At 38.4% G+C, this 21,621-nt stretch overlaps 1 protein-coding gene across 6 annotated transcripts in view; it reads left to right on the forward strand.

The window, feature by feature from the left end:
• ADK (adenosine kinase) overlaps window positions 1–19,489 on the forward strand; it is a 301,193-nt gene extending 281,704 nt beyond the window's left edge. For 5 of the 6 annotated variants that reach the window (XM_026055766.1, XM_026055762.1, XM_026055763.1 and 2 more), the window contains one exon: window positions 18,305–19,489. In XM_026055766.1, coding sequence (XP_025911551.1) covers window positions 18,305–18,429 — 125 coding nt within the window. In that variant the 3' untranslated portion in view covers window positions 18,430–19,489. Of the gene's footprint in view, window positions 1–13,746; window positions 13,865–18,304 lie in introns of those variants that run through there. The other variant, XM_026055767.1, reaches the window with a different exon arrangement.
• Window positions 19,490–21,621: the final 2,132 nt, after the last annotated feature.

Consider the following 21,621-nt stretch of genomic DNA (forward strand, 5'->3'; position numbering starts at 1 on the left):
TGGCCTAAATGTTAACACATTGTTGTTCTTTAAAACAGGTTGTAGTGAATATTAAACAGTATGTTAATAAGCGAGCATAATGTTTTCTGATCTTGTCAATTTTCGTAGAACATCTGCTTCCAATACAATTATTTGGACATCAGAAAAGAACACAAAGGGTTAATTTGTTAAAACAAACCCAGAAAATATCTGGCATTGCTTAATATCCATTTGCAAACTTACTATTTTTTTTGGCACAAGCTCTAAGGAAAAAAGAGGATGTTATGTCTATGCCTGTTTTAAAAAATGATTCAATATAAGCCAAAAACCAATCTAATCCAAAAGTTCTGTCATTCATTGTAACCTTCATACATGTAGTTTTGTGATACACTATTGCATCCTGAAGGCTCTAATATCCAGTAAGTAGTAGCTTTAAGGAGCTCCATTAGTCACTAATTTACTGGCAACATTACTAAAGAGACTTTATAAATAGAATTCCAGGGCTCAGTCATGAAGCTATGAAGGGGATAACAGGCAGTGTGTTACCCAAATTAAAGCATCAGATTTGGGCCCCACTTCAAGAAAGGTTTCAACATAAACTCAGTCTTATGCATGTGAATAATTCCAGCCTTGCTCAGTATATCACTTAAATCCATGATAAATTTTCAGTATTTGCTTAAATCTGGATGAAAATTAAAATGTGATTACTCATTTGCTTCAGTGCTTTCCTGAATCAAAAAGGACAGAAATAGAAGGAAGCATGTTAGGTCATGTTATCCATACACCTTTTAGTGCACACTTGTCACTCGCTATTGTTCCTAAGTAACGTACAGGACTAAATTTGAACCAGCAAGTAAAAATGACTGTAAAATAAAGATCATCATCTTCAAGTGCTTGTCCCTGCATACATGTGCTCTGTGTATCAGCTGTGCCAGTAAGCTGCAGTTCTCGTCATGGAAACAGAGAAAAGATCTTGCCAATTTTATTTTCAGTTCCTGAAAATAAAATAGTAGTGGGTAGTGCCCAGGTGGGCAATATGGTAGTGACCAACCAAGCTTTTCCTCAGCAGAAAGCAACTTTTGACATGTCTGCCATATTTATCTCAGGCTGTGTTTATTCTCAGTTCTTCATTTTTTAGCCATTATATCAACTTTTGGAAATCAGGAGCTTTTCTTTTAATAATCCTACTTCTGTTCTTTCCTAGTTTAGCTGTAGGAAGATTATTATTACTAAATCATCAGATTTTAAGAACTGTCCGGTCTCTCATAAACCTCTTTAAACAATATCCTTTTCCCTGGTACTGCAATAGCTGCTGTTTTTCTGTAGAAGGGCTAAACTTTGATGTTAGTAATTACTCAGAACATACTGAATGGATTCATTGATATAAGCCAAATCAAACCCTATTCCAAATTGTTGCCTTCAACACTACCGGCAGGAGTTCAGGTGCATCTCATCAAGCTGGGCTTAGGTCCATTGTGAGATTCCTCRCTCCAAGCGTCAAACAGCGGATTTCAACAGTATGGAGGAAAATGATGGGGGAAACGCTAAACTCCCTGCGAAGGAAGTGGGGGAAAAATAGACGAAAACTACTTCTAAAAGATCAACTCCCCTTTTTCATTCTAAGTCTGTTGAGATAGCCTGCCTGGATGCAGCAAGCTTCAGTGTCTTTTGGGGGAATCTTAACAAAGCTCCTGTATTGTGGTTTATGGATATATGATTTTCCTCAATTCTCCTACAAATAGCACTGAGGCATTACATATTTTTTATATGGAGCACAAGTGCAGTGCGGTCCTGTGATAGCATGGTACTGTATGTTTCTTCCCGATAGCAGGTAAGGAAAGGATCACTGCTATTTTTCCCTCTATAATGTCAGTTGGCTCAGCAGTTGCAAAGCTATCTGAAATCTGAATTAGAGCCCCACCTGAGTAGCAAACATGCACTTAGGTTCTCATTGCATCATTTTTCACTCTGCTATGACTCAGAAACCAGTATGAGCTTTTGAATACCTGTAGTTCTCCCATTAATTTCCGAGATATCCTAGTTCTCCTCTGTTACTCCATAAATAATAAATTGTTGATTTATTCTCCTCAGAGTATAGATTTTCCTGAGTTTAATCCAGATGGGAGATTTGGGAGTCATAACAGTCTAGGTACACAGCTGATTCTATATACTGTGGTCTCCTTCTTCATGGAGCCATTTCATTTTCCTTCGCAGATGCAGGAAATGGGATACTGATAGGCTTTGATTTGGTCTGTGTTTCATTTGAGGGGAATGTCTGTATTTTGTCTCTATCACACTTTTCATACGTTTTCAAAATATGTATTTGCAACAGGAAAAGTTTTTTATTGTCTCCTTACCAGAAAGTCCTACACAGTAATGCTGGTAATACTACTCAACATATGTATCTTCTGTTGATTATAGCATCAAACCAGATGCAGTGTTGTTGGCCTGACAAAATTTTTGTAGTGGGAAAGTTAGATTTTCTTCAGTATTCTTCTAGTTTTTTTTCTTTGATTGAGATTTTTATCAGGTTGTTACTACCCAGGCAACAGTACACTTAATATTCTGACTCCACCTTTAGGGTCCTTGTAGTAAAATGTTTCAGAATTCATCCCTTAACTCAGAAATGCATTCAGTGGTATAATATACTTTTCTGGAAACATAGCTCCTTTATTTAAACAGTAGAGAACAAGAGTCCCTCGGCAAAGCTTCCCTTACTTCTCCAGGACTGGTAAATTAACTTGACTGAATGGTGGTCTTGTTGGAGCAAATGTCTTGGCTGAGAAGGGAATGTGGGATATAATGAGAGCTAACCCCATCAAGCAGGATTTATTTTACATTAGGAGGTCAGGTTCGTTAGACTTTATCATATTTTGAAAGGTCTTTCACTGAGGCACTTTCTTCCAGAGGTATAACTCACAAGATTGTAAGGAAATTCCATCTCAATGATTATGCCAACTTGGCAAATTGCTCCTCATGTATTTCTCCATGTGAAAGTGGAAAATAAGAAATCTGTTTTTTTTCCTAGAACCTATCTAACTACTGAAGGTCATTAAACTTAAAAATGAAAAAATTTAAAGAAGCCAAGTTTCTGGGCACTTGTAACTCTGGGAGTTGGTTCGTGAGTTCGGCAGTTCTGTACATGAAGCTCCTGGCCTTCAAGCAGAACTAGCTTACTCCCACAGCTAGCAACAGAGAATCAGCTGGACTCTGCAGCTGAAGTGTGTTTTTATTAAGTCGGGATCAGGAATATCTCTGAATTTCTTACCTTGTACTGCAGGCATCAAGTCACCTGCCACTCAGGCTGGTGCAATGCATGAATGAGAAATTAGATTTTAAAATTGCTGGAGGTATCGTTATCCTAAAAATACTTCTCTAAACAATACCAACAGACTTCTGCCTTTATTGCTTTTCGACAACACTGCTTCCTATTAGAAGTTTAGCAATAACAATTTACTTTGTAGCATCTCTGCACCTCTTGTGGATTCCAGGGGTACCACAGATTTCCAGTTATAAATCCCTGAAATACCCATAAATTAAAGTTGTAATTCTACCCCAGGGTTCTGATGACATTGACAAATCACTTGAGCTTTGCTAACATGGCTTATGTCACAAGAGCCCCCTTAGTGGAATTACAGCCTTATTTTGTAGAGTTTGGGGAGCATTCTCTTACTCTTTATTAAATTAGCATTTATTTATTACTAGTTGGTCCCATTCTGAACCTCTGCAATCATGATATTCAAAGCCCATTTAATGGCAATGCATATATTGAAATATAGACAATTTTACCATCTTATGCTTTCCTTTATGCCATCATGCTCTCCKTAGCCATCATAGCCTTCTGTTTGGACTCCTTTTTGTTATTGCCACAGTAACAAATGAAAACAATAAGAATCTTTTATGGTAGTTACTGTCATTGTTCCCTGCAAAATCTGCCCCCCCCCCCCCCAGAATATGTCTACTAAGTGGGACTGGGCAGAGAATTCATAATAAATGATTGGAAGAAAGTGTAAAATCAGTATGTTCCTCCAGGTTCTGTCAATATATTTCTTTGCTAATCTAATATGATTTAGTTGTATACTGTAAGAAAAGTGCTAGAGTATGAGACATAACTGCAAATCATCTTAAAGTAGTGTAATGAAGCAGCAACAGAAAGTGCACAGTAAGTATATATTAGTATCACCATGCTATAAAGATATTATACCATTCACAAGGACAAGAAATCTTGAGCTATAAGGAGCTCTTCATTAGGCATTGTAAGGTGCCCAATACCAGCTCATAGCAATTTACCTCTGTCAGTATCAAAGCTGAGGTCAACAGCCCAAACCACCTGTCAATTTAAAAATCCCATTGGCAGCTTTCATGTACAGAGGGACTTTGGAAAGCTCTTACCTGCAGTTCGAAAGCTACATAGAGAAAATTTTTGCTGCACACACTTACAGAATAAACAGTTCTGCCTCCTCCTCTTCTGAAAGATGGTGCAAGTCTTATGAGGTGCCCAGCTACTGTCTCAGCTGTCAGAGAACCACTCTGCTAGAAGTCAAGGTCAGGAGCAAAAGCAGAGTTGTCTTCTGTCACGTGTCTTTGAGTGAGTGTGCCTCATGGCATCCTTATCTTTTCTTTGGAGACCACAAAGCTTAGAGGAGATACTTTCCTCCTTTTGATTATGTTCCTGCGGCCAAACTGGCTAAATTAAGCCATCCCTTTATCTTTAATATAGAGGTTAATCCTAAACATTATTTTTTTCCATCTTAATATAAACGCATCTACAAATTAGATCAAGACCTTGGACTCCTAAGATTTTGCCCAAAGGTCATCACATTGTTCAAATTTTAGCCTGCTTTTGTGACGTAAATGCAAATGACTAGATTTGTATCCCGCTTTGATTTCAGAGTTCAGTAATACTTGGTATATTTCTACATTATTGCAATATTAAAATATTATCCTGAATTTGAAACATTCTTCAAATATAGTATACACATGTATATACCTTTATAAAAACACAATGCAAGAAATATAAATATAGGCTTGCAAAAGACCCACAGTGAAGAGAATCACTGACAAAAGGAGTTGTTTTGTAGCATATCAATTACTCCTCTACTATTAGGTTTGATTCAAGAAACCATTTTTAAGAAAGGTCTGATTCTGTTTTCTGAGTGCACTAGTATAAATCTGGAATACCTTCACTGAAGTTGATTTATAGAAGTATAATATCGATGAAAATGAAAACAGAATTTAATCCAATATATTAATGTTCTGCTGTTCTGCAAAATCCATCATTTATGGAAGGAATCCAAAGACCTTTTTAAAAAAAAAAGCATCTAGGGGGGACTTATCATGATCTGAGCTGTCCGTGCCTTAAGCCAGAGGCAGGGGCAGGTGATCTCCAGAGGTCCCTTCCAGTCTAAATTATGGTGTGATTCTATGACTTGTAAACCTATAGGAATTAGGTGCCCAGATGTCATTTTCAGCTCCTCTGAAAATCCACTCTCAGTCATCTTCTGAGGGCAATGTTGGTCATTAGAGAGTAGAAGCTGACTGAATTAAAAAATGAAGCTTTTTCAATGGGAATTCCATCTTCTTACAATAAATCTGATATAGGGCTAAGATGTACTGTATTCATGACTTAGACTAGTAAGTGCTTTATGTATTTCAAATGAAGGAGTTGTGTGGATGGAGGTGGGTGCATGCATGTGAGCAATGAAATATGTACTTTTGGATAGATGCTGTATGGCTACACCAGGATTGCTAAACAAGACAAAAAGTTCTGATAATGCGATCAGCAGAGACATGATTTGAACAGTTTGTGAGAACACCAAATTATGAGTGAGCTTGTGACTATATTAGAAAGAAAATTCCTTAATGTATTTAAAGGACACTCTAAGATTGTGAAAGAAACTGTTTTCACAAAAAACACTGCAGAGAAATGGAATTTTTCTTTGTTTTATTTTTGTCTCTGTTTGAATGTCTGTTGTAAGAGCTGCCCTTCCTCCAGTATTTGCAACCCCAAAAATATTCTAGATTTCTTCAGATCAGAATTCAAGGGACTAGGAATAGTTCTTTATTGAACAGCAGGAGTGTGATATCAGAAGCTACTTAATCCACTTACAGTGATCTTTAATTTGTACGAGGTTTTTATACTTGTTTATGATACCTTGGGAAATTGTCACCATTTCTTAATCACATTTGGTAGAGAGAAATACATTGGTTAAAATGTCACTGCTGTGAAATACTGCCCTCTGATAATACCAGAGCCCTGAGATGCAACTTGATTTGCCAGCTGGTAGTGAGCGATATTTTTTGTTTGGTGATATCAGTTAAATACATATAGATATGTAACTTACTATAGCTTATTTCTGCTATAAAATTTATCTTCATGAGTGAAGAGACAAGGGGATACTACTCTGAATTGTTCTGTCTTTTCTTTGAAGTGAAGATAAATGTTATAACAGAGATCAGCACTCTCATAGTCTTCATTTATACAACATGGGTGGCTAATTGCATCTGAGCAATCCTGTTGTTTCTGAAATCATGGCTGATGAGATATGAAGTTTTGAAATAAAAATACCTTCTTAATGTCATCAGCGTTTTGACTGACAACCCATTTTGCCCATCTTTAATACTTCTGTTTTATAAGCAGCATACACAAGTATAATAGCTGAGCTGCAGATAGGGCATCAATCTTCGCTTGCTGGGTGATAACTTGTCAGCATGTTCATGACTTACCGCCCCTGTGTTCTCATGCCATTCTTAACTTGCACAGATAAGTATCACATCTAAACCTAGGCTATTAGATGGCAATGTTATCTCTGTAGCTGACCTTCTATAAACCAGAAAATTACCAGGTCATATGTTCCTAGTTGATTTTTCTCGGTCTTAGCTAGAGGCACATCATTATTCTGATCAATACTGTAGCCCRTCACTAGTAATTTCAACATTAGTATTGGCACAATTTAGAAATTTGCCACCATTTGCATCGTAACTCCTTAAACGTAAACATAGAAAGAGATATCACTCAGGAAAAACACTCTATATTTCTGTTTGCTGTTTAACTCCCTATTTCATGTTATACTTATTTCCATTAAAAGTTACTTCTTCAGAAATAATACAGTCTTCTGCATTGGTATGATTCACAAATCTGGAAACACGTGTTTTAGTGTAATTTAATTGTGATCCGATCTATTTTAATTTTTTGTAATTGTTACCTTTCTTCTGGGTTCTAAGTGTTCATCTTAATGATTTTATTGCATATTTATTTTTTGTCAAAATACAACTTAAATATGCTAATTCAGATATTCACCTATACAGTATAAATGCAACCAGAAAAATACATAGTTGAATTAAGTGCAAGACAAATTCTTGGTTTATTTGCTGTCATTTTAAAAATAAAATGTAAAAATATACATCCATATAAAAGGATCAGTGCATGGAATTAAAAATCCTCAGAAGTTCCTAATTAGACTGAAGCAGGACCTGATCCTTCCAGTTGCTGTGTCTCTTTTCCTGTCAGTGATAGCGGCAGTATTAAGGGAAGCTCAGTACATGGCAAGAAGATTAATATTTTGCAAAATGAGGTCTTTAAAGATGTAACTTATCTCACCATAAATTCAATGCCATTCTGGTCAGGCTTTTTGAGAAACAAATGTTGACTAGGTTGTGTACATTTTAAAAACAAACCTACTGTGTTAAAAATAGATTTTCAAAACCAATTATAAAGTTCCAATTTTTGCTATAATAGCTATGGGACAATTACAAATTGACTTAATGCCTCAAAGCAAATCATCATTGTTTAAAATATTTTGTCATGCCTACTATCCCTATCCTCGTAACATTTCATTTTATGTTAATGTGGCAAGTGTTAGAAAATCATGTAATGATAAAGAAAATGTTCATGTGGAAGGTTAGAAATGACTTTAATGAGTTATTATTACCTTGCTCTCAGACTGTTGGTAATATTTTTGTGTTATTTTAATGTATTCTGAGTAGAGACAGAGGCACTAGTCAGATTGGATCATCAAGAAAATTCCCCTGGGAGTCAGGGCAGGATATAGTCCCCTAAGAAACGATGTGTCAGATTAAACTGATGCTATATTTGCAGCAAATACAACAACACACAATGAAATGTAAAAACACACAGAAATACATTATCTATTTCATGTCTGATGTGTCTTGGTATGGTACTATGCAGATTTTCACAATAATCATAAAGATATTTCTCAAGACTGTGGTAGTAGCTAGCACTACAATAACTTGCTCACCATTTCCTCTATTATATAGTAGTATGAAAACTTCTCATGTAACTTGTTCAATTCCCCCACACTGAAATGGGCTCATACATGAAATGGGAATATGGAAAGGTTTAAAAAAAAAAAAAAAAAAGGTCCCAAATGAAAGCAGCTGATAGTAGCAATGCTAGTAGGTTTGTCTGACACTGATCTACTGTACTTAGAAGGACATTACTGTTATTGGCGATCAATAAACGATTAGGCTTTTTTTTTCCTGGTAGTATCAATTCAGGACTGTAACAGACACTTAAAGAGGAAAAAGATATTAAATGTCACCCTATTGTATAGGAGCTTTATAAATATAATGCTGTGGTAGGCTATTTCAGTCCACAGAAGTCAAGAAATTCATAGGCTCTCTAGCTACCAAGTCATTCCCCCTGCACTGGTTGTTGCTTTTTGATTCTCTTTGCATACTGCTGGCTTGATTGTGTGGAAGTATACCTGCAAATGAAACCTTGCTGAATTATGGTTGCTCTGGCAAACACAGCTTCCAATTTCCTAGCTTTTGTGCTTGTGAGTCTTAGCCATAAAGATATGTTCATATAGCCTTTTTTGCATTTAGTGTCCTTAAATATATGACAGAAGCATCGTGCTTTCAAACAATGTTAAGAACCAAATAAAGAGTAGCACATAGTATTCCATTTTGTTATGCTTAGAGCTTCATTATTTCAATGTGAAATTCTCTTCCTCTTAACCCAACCAGTGGGTGTAGTAAGAAGATTTATCTGCACCATTTAATGTAAATACTAGGGATCTGTTCTGAGGCTTAAAAAATTTCCTGAGGTACTAAAAAAAAAAGAAGTTTTTATTTCATTCTGCTGGCTTAAGAATGGCTAAAGGGAATTTTAACTTTCCAGAAATGCTTCTAGGAAAGTTTCTAGGAAAAGTTTCTAAGAAAAAAAGAAAGAGAAGTATCAGCCTGCAAGGCACTTTTTCAGATAGTTGGAGAAGATGCTTCCAGTGAAAATACTTGTGTTCTGGTTTAGCATATGCAGTGCCCTGATTATTTCTTGTAAGTCTGGAGACTGTAAAAACTTACTTTTTTATCAAAGTTTTTCCCCTGTTCTTGGCTGTTGAAACAAGACAAGCCCAAAGCCACCTGATTCTGATGCAAAAGGAAATTTCCCAAAGTTCATCAAGTGGAAATAAAAATGAAACATATGACCACAGAATCACAGAATGGTTGAGGTTGCCAGGGACCTCTGGAGATCATCTAGTCCAACCCCCCTGCTCAAGCAGGGTCACCTAGAGCACATTTCCAAGGATTTTGTCCAGGTTGAATATCTCCAAGGAAGGAGACTCCACAACCTCTCTGGATAACCTGTTCCAGTGCTCTGTCACCCTCACAGTGAAGAAGTTTTTCCTCATGTTCAGATGGAACTGCCTGTGTTTCAGTTTGTGCCCGTTGCCTCTCGTCCTGTCACTGGGCACCACTGAAAAGAGTCTGGCCCCATCCTCTTGACACCCTCCCTTCAGATATTTGTATACACTGATAAGATCCCCCCTCAGTCTTCTCTTCTCCAGGCTGAACAGGCCCAGCCCTCTCAGCCTTTCCTCATAAGAGAGATGCTCCAGTCCCCTAATCATCTTTGTAGCCCTTCGCTGGACTCKCTCCAGTAGTKCCAYGTCYCTCYTGTACTGGGGAGCCCAGAACTGGACGCAGTACTCCAGATGTGGCCTCACCAGGGCTGAGTAGAGGGGGAGAATCACCTCCCTCGACCTGCTGGCAACACTCTTCCTGATGCACCCCAGGAGACCATTGGCCTTCTTGGCCACAAGGGCACATTGCTGCCTCATGCTTAACTTGGTGTCCACCAGCACTCCCAGGTCCTTCTCCGCAGAGCTGCTTTCCAGCAGGTCAACCCCCAACCTGTCCTGGTGCCTGGGGTTATTCCTCCCCAGGTGCAGGACCCTGCACTTCCCTTTGTTGAACTTCATGAGGTTCCTCTCTGCCCAGCTCTCCAGCCTGCCAAGGTCCCTGTGGATGGCAGCACAGCCCTCTGGTATATCAGCCACTCCTCCCAGTTTTGCATCATCAGCAAACTTGCTGAGGAGGCACTCTGTCCCTTCATCCAGGTCATTGGTGAAGAGGTTGAACAATACTGGACCCAGTATTGACCCCTGGGGGACACAGCTAGCTACAGGCCTCCAGCTAGACCAAACCATCAAAAGTTACAGCTTTGTTACCAATTTCCTCCATCACATCTTTCTTGGAGCATATTATAAATTGAAATGATTCTTTTCATGGACAGTCAGATGCACTTGGGAGGTTTTACATAGGTGATATGCAACACAGACTATAAATAGAGTCCACTGAGGATGAGTAAGGTGGAGGCTGTCACTGTATAAAGCACTTAAGCCTCTTCTCCAGCTTTGAGCCATTCCTCCTTAAAGAGTGGAGAGCCCTCAGTCAAGGCATAGGCTGACACATCAAAGTCAGTGGGAAAACTGCCATCATTCTCAATAGACTTCAGACAGTGATCTAAGTTTTCCCCATCCATCCCACAGTCTTCAGTACCAAACTGCTGTAGAGTTACAACCACTATTTCTACTTGAACAAAGACACCAATGAAACAAAACTGCTCATTTTCTTTAGAGAGAGTCTCTAATGGGTCCAAGCATCTAGGCAGGTCCTGGGAAGTAGGATTACACCTTATTCTACCAGTTTCAGTGAGCTGGCCAAGTAGGTGCAGACAGTGGTAAGCATAGAGGCAATGCAATAAGAGTATTCAGCSTTGAGTAACTGATTTCTAATGGAATGACAAGGATGTAGTAGAGTTTTATTTCATTTTTTTATTGTTTCACTTTCACAGGAGCCTTTTGTTAACTTTTTCCACATGCAATGTTTTATGGCATTAGGGTCGGAGTTCTTTTTTGCTTTGTSTATTCAACACCTCCTCTCCATCCCAGGAAATGGCTGCTAAAGTGATATAAAAACACTCCTTTCACTTATTCACAGCCATCTAGTAAATGCAAAGTTGTATTATTTGTGTGTGTCCATAAATGACTGTATGAACTCAGACTGAGGAAAGCATATACCCATCTGAGTGATCCTAAACAGATTCAATGCACTCAAAATGTGTCCATAAATATAAAGAAAACAAGGATAGAGACAACAATAATAATACTAGCTGCTCCTCTTGAAAACATGCTTGTTTTAGCMTTCATGCTGGTGATTAGAAAATAAGAAGTTTGTGTTAGAGGGTCGTACATAGACAGTGAAATGCATCCCCCATTTAGCACGTGATCATTTTATAAACAGAGTAAAAATAGACTTCCCAAACCTTTTATTTGTGATCTCATGGTTTTGTCATTCTCTGGAAGTAAAAATATTGACATTTACCAGGCTGTTTGTTCCAGCTTTCTGATCTCCTGCAGTTTATTTTTGTAACAACCTTATCGATGAGCCTCTTACCCAGCTCTCTAGGTTTAACTGAGTTGAGTCGATTTGTTACCACAGCTTCAAGTAGCTGTTACAGAACAAGCAAGACATCCTAATAAAGCTGTAAACGTGTTTACTCAAACATGGTATTGATTTTACTTGGAGAGGGAGAAGCTAGTGCTTAGCATGGTGTCAGGGAGGATGAATTTAACTGCAGTTTTTCATTGTCATCTGTCATGGTTGTGAAACACTAAGTGAAGCCACAAGAGGATAATTAGAATTGCCAGAAATTTAGCCCCTAAAATCAGTTAACCACTTGGGATTTTTGTAGTTTAATTAGTTTTTATTAAAACTTTCCTCCAGTGGTATAGTCAGGAAGGCTTTTTTAATGTTCTTTTTGGTGAGAGTGAGATTTCAAGGTTGCCACTTGTTAGATACACATCTTAAATGACTGTTTTTCTGAAGGGGTTGGTAACCTTTTTTCTCTCACTTGTAATTAGCCTGGCACTACAGTTCTGTAGAAGCACAGAGCCATCTTATTTAAAAAGAGAGGGAAAGGCACTTGTTTATACATATACATTTGCAGTTAATAACATAAATGTGCATATGTGGAATAATTCTGAAACTGTATTTTGAGAGAGAAAGCTGAGGYGTGTGAAGGTTGAAAGAAGTAAATAGTGTATTTGAAGATGCATATATTTAATTTGTCTTAAATACTGTAAGTGTAATGTGTCAGACCACAATGCCAAACTACATGAAAACAGAAGCCAAATCCCACCCTTAATCAAACGTTTCCATTTAGAATAGCCAACCTTCAGTTTGATAGCAATGGGCAGGGCCTCTGGCTTACCACAGTTCTTGGCTGTAATATCCGCCATCTGCCACAAAATTAAAAAAGAAGAAACCGCAGCATGTTGACATACAGTCATTCAGTGGCTATGTTGCAGAATCGTCTGATACCAGCATCTTTTACAAAATCTACATTGGCTGGTTGGCTCTTGGCACCAGCTTTGCTAGCCACCTGATTACAGCTGACCAGACTCGTGCTACCACAGCATTAACCTACTCCAATAGTACTGAAAGACTTCAGCAAAACCTCAGTCATATCAGCTACAAGATTTTAAATTACTAGAATAATGTTTCTTGAAAATTGCATCTTCCCACACTGCTGGCCTGGGAAGCTAGTGGGATCATATAAAAATAGATGAATATTCAAGCAACTGTGAKAAATGCTGCATACGAACAAGAGTGTAAAAAGGTGCTTGTAACTGTCCTCCATGGTGGAATAACACCATTTTAGAAATTAAGCTGTAAAAAACTTTGAATACAAAAATAGAGGAAACAGCTCAGCTGCTCATGATCCTTTCTGTGGCTGAGACAGTTTTGCTGGATGGGTGTCCTGGCTAGCATGGATTACATTAGGTGCTTCTGGGTTCACCTGGAAGAGGAGAGTTGTCTGTGAACATCACATAGCAAAAATGTTTTGAGGGGCTACCATGCTCTGACTTGAGGTCAGCTTGCAATTGTTTATAATTAATGCATATAATTGCCGTTTTCCTGCTTTCATCTCTCTTGTGTAAAGAAAAAAATATTAATTTTTCCTTGGGCATTTTATAAAGGTTGGAAGTGTGAGAGAGACTGCAGAAAGACTAGTAGTGGGGGAGCTGGGTGTCGGAGGCTATAAACGGATTTCCAGCCAGCATTAGTAATTAACAGTCATTAAAATTAATTGTCAAGTGTACAATTTGAAATGAAACATTTGGCTTCAATATGAGCTGTTTTTGAGTGTTGTTAAACCATTACTGAAGCAGACCAGAACTGTTTTAAAATCTCAGCTCTTGGACTCCTACATTCCTATCCAATTGCACTAGCGCTAGGCACTCATTCAGAATTGTCACTGATAATCTGGAAAAAGAACTTTTAAAAGAAATCACTGAGTTCTGTGAGTATTGCCTCTGCAATGTCTATTTTGTTGGCCATAAGAAAATGAAGTCAGTTCTGCTTTAATGATTTTAAAGTGCTACTCAGCTCTTAGAAGTAACTAAGTAAAGACAACACCTTTTGTGTTGGTCAGTGGACTGTCTTCTTGTGTCTTTTCAGAGTTGTATTGACATCCCCAAGGAGATTTGAGCTGGTTTCAGTGAGGACCTTGATTTGGGTCTGGATTCTGAGGCTCAAGCACCACTTCTAGCACTTGGCTTACAGAACTTTTCATTTGGTGGTGAGCACAAAAAGGAAGAAAACAACTTGACTTTTCTGTCCTCTGTTTTGTTTGCAGAGCTAGTGGTTATAAACATTGTCTTTGAGCATGTATAGTATGGAAACTGGAGATAATAAAGATTAACTCTCAATTATTTCAGGCACTCTTTTCTGAGAAAAGTGATTTCAGAGTCACTTCTCTCTCTTGAGCAGTTGAGAGAGCCTGCAGTTCTCTGCAAGAAATAATTATGGGCCAAAAATAACTGTTGGTGTCTCATAATCACTTCTATCATCTGGGAATGTGAATACATTTTCTTTGTGTGTTGTACCACTCTAAGGTATAAAGCAGCTTTTCAAGCCAAGTTGTCTTTTCTTTCTAGGAAACTGCTGAATGTGTGGGATGAATTGGACACAGTTCCAAATAAGTTCTTATCATGAATAGGTGCAAGTTGGTTACTTGGCTGTCCCTGCCTGTGGAGGAAAAAAAGGCATCCCAGTTTCCTCTGAAAGCTTACCCATGTGGCTAATTAAAGCAAGGTGGCATAGTAGACATCCTGTAACAGCCATTTCGCTTACTCCACACACCATAAACACTTTGGATGTCAGCGCAGGAGGCAGACTATAGGGAATGTCTTGAGTTTGATTCCTGCCTTTGTTTTCTAGTGTGAAGAGGGTGGTATGTAATCCATGTAATACCCTGCACAGCTTCAGCAGCATAGAAATGCTAGGGAAAGAATAAATGCAAATAGAAGATGGTAAAAAAAATTGCCTGAAGTTGTTTTGGTAAAATATTTGAAGTGAGGTTGTCTTGTATAGCCAAAATATCCTACTTCTTGTGCTCCATTCCAATGACAGCTGGGAACCAGTTCAGGTCCTGGCATAAGTTAAAATAGTTGCTGCGCTATTCTAGCGTGTGCTGGGATGATCTAGTTCTGTGAGCCCAGACCCATGGTACAACATCACAGTTCAGCCCTGCCCTTTCGGTCCATAAGCTTGAACAAGGGGTGTGGAGTAAGGCTGAAGCTATGTTCACTTATCCTCTTGCATTTCCAGTCATGGCACCTTAAAGAGATTCCTGCTTTCAGCTGCTTATCACTCTTCCTTCCACCGCCCTGCTTGCTGGTAGAGCTGTTTCTTTGAGTACTCACAAACCCTCTTCAGTTTAAATCAGCTGGGTTAGCTAAGATCTACTATTAAACAGCTTACTGTTTAAACTAATCTGGCTCATTTTGACAGAGCATCAGCTTACACAAGCAGAAAAGAAGGATAGTGAAAAGCAGATGGGGCAGCAACTTCTTCAACTGGAAGGAGAAGATCTGAGTTCATGCCTTGAGAGTATGACTCATGGGGTTTGCATTACAGTACCTGGAGGAGGCAAACACTGAATTATATTCTGACCATGTTGCTTTTTATTGCATTAACTAAAAAGAACATTCTGCAGCTAAAGCAGCCAACCTGATAGAGCTCTTTGTTTCTCTGCTCAAACAACAGTGCTTTCTGGTGTTCCCTCGGGGTCTGCTTTGCCAACTGCCTAGTCTTAGTATGTGATGTAGCTCTGTGTTTGTGATATGTGTGTTTGTATTGTCATTCAGTGCGATATTGTGTCAGATACTGCTATTTCTATTTCATCTATGAAATACATAGCTTTTAAGAGAAACTCAACAGACAAGAGAATGGTTTGAGGGCAAACTCCCCACTGCAGATTCTACATATCTTATACATGACAGCTGCACTTAATGTCGTTTCTCCACCACTCTGAAATCCCAGAGATCTCTCATTCTATCCCCAATTAGAACAGGATGTTTCTTTACCTGATTCTGCTTTCACTTAGATCAGAATAAATAAGAAGTAGCTTCACTGAAGACAAAAGATACATACTAGCTTGAAAATACTTTGAGCTTGAGAGGTGGTGACAGTCTTAGTCTAGATTGTATTAAAAAATACTTCATGTCATATGGTCCTTTACTCCTTTGATTTCCTCATTTTCATATATTTTTGATGCCTTGGTCATAAACATAGAGGACAATTTTTCATTCTTGTATAAACCCCTCTCTGAATTCATGCTTTGCGCAAAATTTAGCCTTGTGTTTGCCTTTGGAGGCCTGCCCAGTGCGTCTTCTGTACTTACTGAGTCAGAAATGGACTGTCTTAACAGCCTCATTTTACATACGGTTACAACTTGCTCTCAAGTTTTAACCACCCAGAAGCACACTGGCAAGCTCTTGTCTCCCAGGCAGCTGAAATTTAATGATTGACATTCTCTGTGTATCCAAGAAAGTTTCTTCTAAGAATGCATGTTAATTTAATGGAGAGCAGACCATTTTCATCTCGTTATTCAGAAATGGTCCGATTTCTGCCAGGCATGCTGTTTGAATTTCTCAGCTGTTACCCAGCTATTACAGCTGGACCATCCTGCCCCAGTTGGGTTGTCTGTCATCCCCTGACTGCCATCAATGATAGCATTCACAGCACAATTGCTTTCTGTTCACATTTTCATCTTTGTATACCGAAAACTCCTGTCTTCTCCAYTTATGTTTATGGGTTTAAGATTTGTTGGTTAAGTAGTCATTTTTTCCCAGTTAATGTCAGTCAATATCTGTGAAATTCCAGCTAATATATGGTTCAGGTTTCTCTAGAATAGTACTGATGTCAGAAACATCCACAAATTTTCCTGGTTGTCAACCAGAACATCTATTTTCTATTGCCTCCCTATTCCAATGTAAAGTATTTGATTTATAGATTTAGTAGTTTTGACTTTAGCCCCAAACTCCTCACCCATTCAGTGCAGTTTAGAGAAGACTCTATAGATCAACTAGGCTTCTTTTCACTATTGGTCATGACTGAGAAGCCAAGAAAGAGATTGGTAATTCATGAAAACAGGCTCTTTTGCTCAACAGTATTATGCTTGGTTAATCTGTAACATTATTTTTCATGTGTTATATGATTTTTAATTTTCAAGCAACAAATATTATTGCATAAGAAAAAACTTTTTGTCCTGTTTTATAAACATGCTCTAATATTTCWCACAGAAGCAAATATTTAGAAAAGAAACACAGGTTAAATGAAAGCGTCACAAGGAAATGTGGCGTGTTTATTCCAATAGTAACCAAGCTGAACAGAGAAAATGTATTGGTCTCTATCAAAAGAAAGCTATAGCAAAATGGACCATTATTTTTGAATCAAAATTTGTAATATGTCAGAAATTGGTCCTATGAGCTACATAGTACCTAGGAGAGACATAGTTTCAAGACTAGATTTGTACTGTGAACACCAAGGGCTGTCAGAGCACAGCACAGGAACTTGAAATGGTGGATGAAAGCTTTAAAAAAGCATGTTTCAGCTAGCTAGATTTCTGACTTACCTGGGCAAGCCTTGGCTTTCCTTCTGTGATTGAATGAGGAGGTGAGATGCTTCTTAAACACATTAAAACTGAGGATGAAAGTGAATAAGATATTACCTCTAAAATGACAGAATGGATTTTTAAATTATAAGAAGTTGAGTTTACTTTTCACCTCTTGAAAACCTCTTCAAAATTTAAAAGATGTATTTCACCTCTGCCATAAATTCTGTCACGCTGTCGATCACAATAGTTTCAGCCAAGATAAAACGTTTCAGAAATGAGGGACTCAATCCATAAAATTTCAGGTCCTACTTGTACTTAACTTTTCCAGGTACGTATGAATAATCTCCTTTTTGAGGCTCTATCTGCATATATTTATCTAAAGAAGCAGCCTGATTTTCAAGACCCTCAGCTCCCAGTGATTTCTGGTTTTGTAAGCCATGCATGCTAAGGGTTTTGGTAACTAAAGCAATTATCCAAGTTCCCTGATTCTGAGAGGTGCTTAGCTCTTCAGACAGTTTGCTGTTTACTTAGATATCTGGACATGGTAAGAGGTGTCCACTATTTCTGAAGTCTTAGGTTAAAACTCCAGTGATCAGGGACAACTTTCTTGATCAGATGAGTTTCTCATTTGATTTTTGTTGTGAACACCTGTAACTGTGAATAAAGATAACATTTATTGGTTATGTGTCTTTCGCTTTTTTTGAGAAAAGCTTGCAGTGACAGTTGTGTGGTGCTGTCACTTTGGCCAGTATGAACAGAAGGAACTCTCTTCAACACAGAAAGCTGTTTCTTTGTTTTTAAAAGGGTATTTGAGGAAAAGAAGAGAGGAATAACTCTGGTAAAATCATTTAGATTGAGGTCACTAATGAAGATCAGTCCTGATAATCTTTAATTTACTTGAAGCTACCAAGTGGAGACTTCAGGTAAAAATAACAGCAGCAGCACCCTAACTCAGCAGGTTGCTTAAGCGCAGCACTAAATTTAAACTACAGTCGGGTACTCCTGTACATGCAGTTAGGCCAGTATTTCAATGTTTTGCCATATGACAAACTTTGGTACACTCAAAAACCTAATTAACCATTTTCCTCCTTGTCTCTCTACTGCTTTGTTCCATAGGCTTTCTCTCACAGCTCGTCTACGACCGGCCAGTGACCGAGTGCATCCGAGCTGGACATTATGCAGCCAGCGTAATTATCAAGCGTTCAGGTTGCACTTTCCCAGAGAAGCCCGACTTCCACTGATACTGGTGAATCGGAGGGATCAAGAGAAAATCCCATGTCGCCATGGGACCGCTGCCTAAATTTTTCCTCCTTCCCCTTCCTCACCCTTCCAATTACCTGCATCAACGCTTCTGTACTTCTGTTCATTTTATCCTAAACAAAATATATATTTCTATGGTATTTTCCTTTTCATACCACTGTAATGTCTCACAAGTCTTAACTTTGGGAAACAGTGCTAAATGAAGCTTTTTCTCTCATCAGCCTGGAAGAATTGTTCTATTTACACCATTTATAAGGAAGTCCCTTGTAAATTACACTGCTGATTAACCCCATTAAAATACTTCTATTGAAATCTGTAGTTTGTGTCCAGCTACAGCCAAATCCTACTCAACGTACTCACATGAAATCAACAGACCTGACTTTTTTGTCTCATAATGTTGTAATCCAGGAATAGTTCTTTGTAAGTCAGTGGAGTCACACTAGTGTTAAGAGTGGTGTGAATATCCCAAGAATTTCCTTACATGTTTTAGTATACACAATCTGGCTATCAGATCCAGCCCAGCTCCCATGAAAGTGAATAGCTATTTTGTCAGTAATTTCAGGACATGATCCAAAGCTGATGACATGTATTAAGTGTTCTGCCACTGATGTGGAATCCAGCTTTGGTCTGGCACTATGTGAGAGCAGGTTCTGGCTGCTGTACTGTAAATTCACATTCATCTGTCAGGAGAGCTAGAAGATAGGTACTTTCAGTGATTTCAGGGCAGAGGCATGAGTTGATGATGAAAATAGACATATGGATAGATCCTATCTCCTCAATGTAAGCTTTTTAGAGGCTGTATTTAATTAAGGTACACATAGTGAAAATGAGGTACAGAAATATTTATGCAGGATATATTGACAGGATATGCCAAACGGAATCTCTGAAACGCACATTTTTAAACTTTTAATTTACTTTGGATAATTAAGCAATATGGTGGATTTTGTTTGTATTTTCAGTATTCAAAGAGGTGATCTGACACTGCATTCATTACTTTGCTATGTAATTTGATACTGATAAATAAAAAATTGTCATACAGTAGCTCCTGGCTTTTTATTGATATGTATCCAGCTTTCTTCCAAGTATCTTACTGAAACAGGAGCAGGAAGGGAATGCTTAACCCACAGTATAGCTCTCAACATTTTATCTGCGACTTTCAGTGTCCAGGTGGATGTTTAGGAGTGAGCTCAATGGTAAGGAAGGGGGTGATTCTTTTACTCATCAGTGTGGTGCTTGTACACAGCAGAGATGAAAAATTAATGGCTAGGTTCATCAGAGAATGCTAAGTCATTGTAGGTTTTGCATTTTACTGCAGAGCATGGAACAAGGGACACACAGAGATTGTTCCTTGCTCCTGTGCTCCTGGCATACAACTCATTGCAAAGAGCATGGGGAGCAGTCAAGGCTAGGATCCTGATTCCTTTCTTCGCTTGGGCCAGTATCTGGTTTGAAAAGTAGGAGAACAGGCTCTGTCTTCTTAAAGGCCACATGGTGGGATCCCTGCATGAACATTAAGGAGCTTCACACCAGCTGCTTCTGAGAATCCTCTTGGGGCTGTGGAGCTCCGCCATCTCAAGTGAAGATCACTGCATCGTAAGCACAATCTGTTCCTAAAGCACTCAGGCTTAACTGGTGCCAGAGAAATATGCACACACTGTATGTTTTGGCCAGTAAAGCCATGTACAATTATGTTAGACTTTTTGACCTCACAGTTTAGAGCTACAGAAGGTTGCTTGCATGTACAGGCCTTGTCTATCTATGGACTTACTCATGAACAGCGGTGTGCAGATAAAGCTTTTGTGCTTGTCTGGTTTCTCCCCATGTACTACTCTCAAAGAGCGTTGGGCTTTACATTTCTCATGTTCTCGAGATGGAGATATAACCACTTTCTAGCATAGGAGAYAGGGAGGGTAATGGATACACTGGAGTAAAATGGAAGAGCAAACAAAATTGAAAGAGACTAGAGAATGCATGGTCTTCAGACTTTATAGGTTGGTCAGAAGAATGTAATTTTTTACATCTCATAGTTAATTTTTAATTCTTTAACTTGATGTATAGGCATGATATATTTTAATCAAGAAAATCTGACAGGCGGAGGAAGGATATCTTGCAGTCCATGCTATTAACGTATGGTCACATATATCACTCTATGCTTACTGCATGTATTTGGCTGTCAGTTAAGAAAATACATGTGATCTAGTGAGTAAATCTGCTGTTCCCTTTGCTCTGCATCAGTGACACATTCCATTCCTTTTGTAACAACTTCATCCATGTTTTAGCCAGATAACTATGGCTCATTTAAAATAGAATTTAAATACATAATTGTTCTTTACCAGTGGAACTAAAATACAATATAACTACTATAAGGGAAGGGAGATATGTTAGAGTCCACAAGACAGGCTTTTTTTAAAAAAAAGAAAAAAGGTTTTAAAGGCTTTTCTTTTTTTTTAAGCCTTAAAAAAGGCCATTTCTTGTTTCCAATTCAGGATGCAAGAGAGTCAAGTCAGAGGTTCTGTTCTGAGCTTTTCCACTGACGTGCTTGGTGAGCTTGGGCTCCTGACGTTTGGCTCTGAGTGTCAGCGACAGAGCATAATTTGAAGCCAGTGGGAGCAGCTGAGGAATAAACTACTACCCAATTCATGGAAGGGCATCAGAGTCTGACCTGCTCTATTTAGCCATTCATTATTTCTCCAATATCTGTCAATGGATATTCTTGGATGATATATGGATACTCAGAAATGTATTGCCAAATCATGCTAAGTAACTTCAAACTGTACTGTCAGATTGCTTGATGATTTCATTCAGAATTCTTTTCAGTATCTGTAGTTCTTTTCTGCTTCTCACTGATGAAGGGGTTTTTGTCTGTATAATGGATAACGGTGCCATCCTTAATCTTCTCTCTCACAAATATTCTTTATCTCTATTTGTCCTCTACCAACCTCTTCCACACAGAAGCATGCTAGAAAACTGGGCCTCCTGAAAAACACGTTATGGAAAGAATTGTCTGCTGGTTACACGTTCCATTGTCTCAAATCCCAGACTGGATAACTGAGGCGAGTCTGTCACTGAGCTTGAGCCATCATTCAAACACAAAGTTCTTAGCTGGGGTACTTTCAGAAAAACAAATATTAGAAATCTATCCAGTTGAATCCAGGCAAGGAATAGGCAGTTAT

This window comes from Apteryx rowi, unplaced genomic scaffold (genome assembly GCF_003343035.1).
Source record: "Apteryx rowi isolate R43461 unplaced genomic scaffold, aptRow1 scaffold_126, whole genome shotgun sequence".
NCBI lineage: Eukaryota > Metazoa > Chordata > Aves > Apterygiformes > Apterygidae > Apteryx > Apteryx rowi.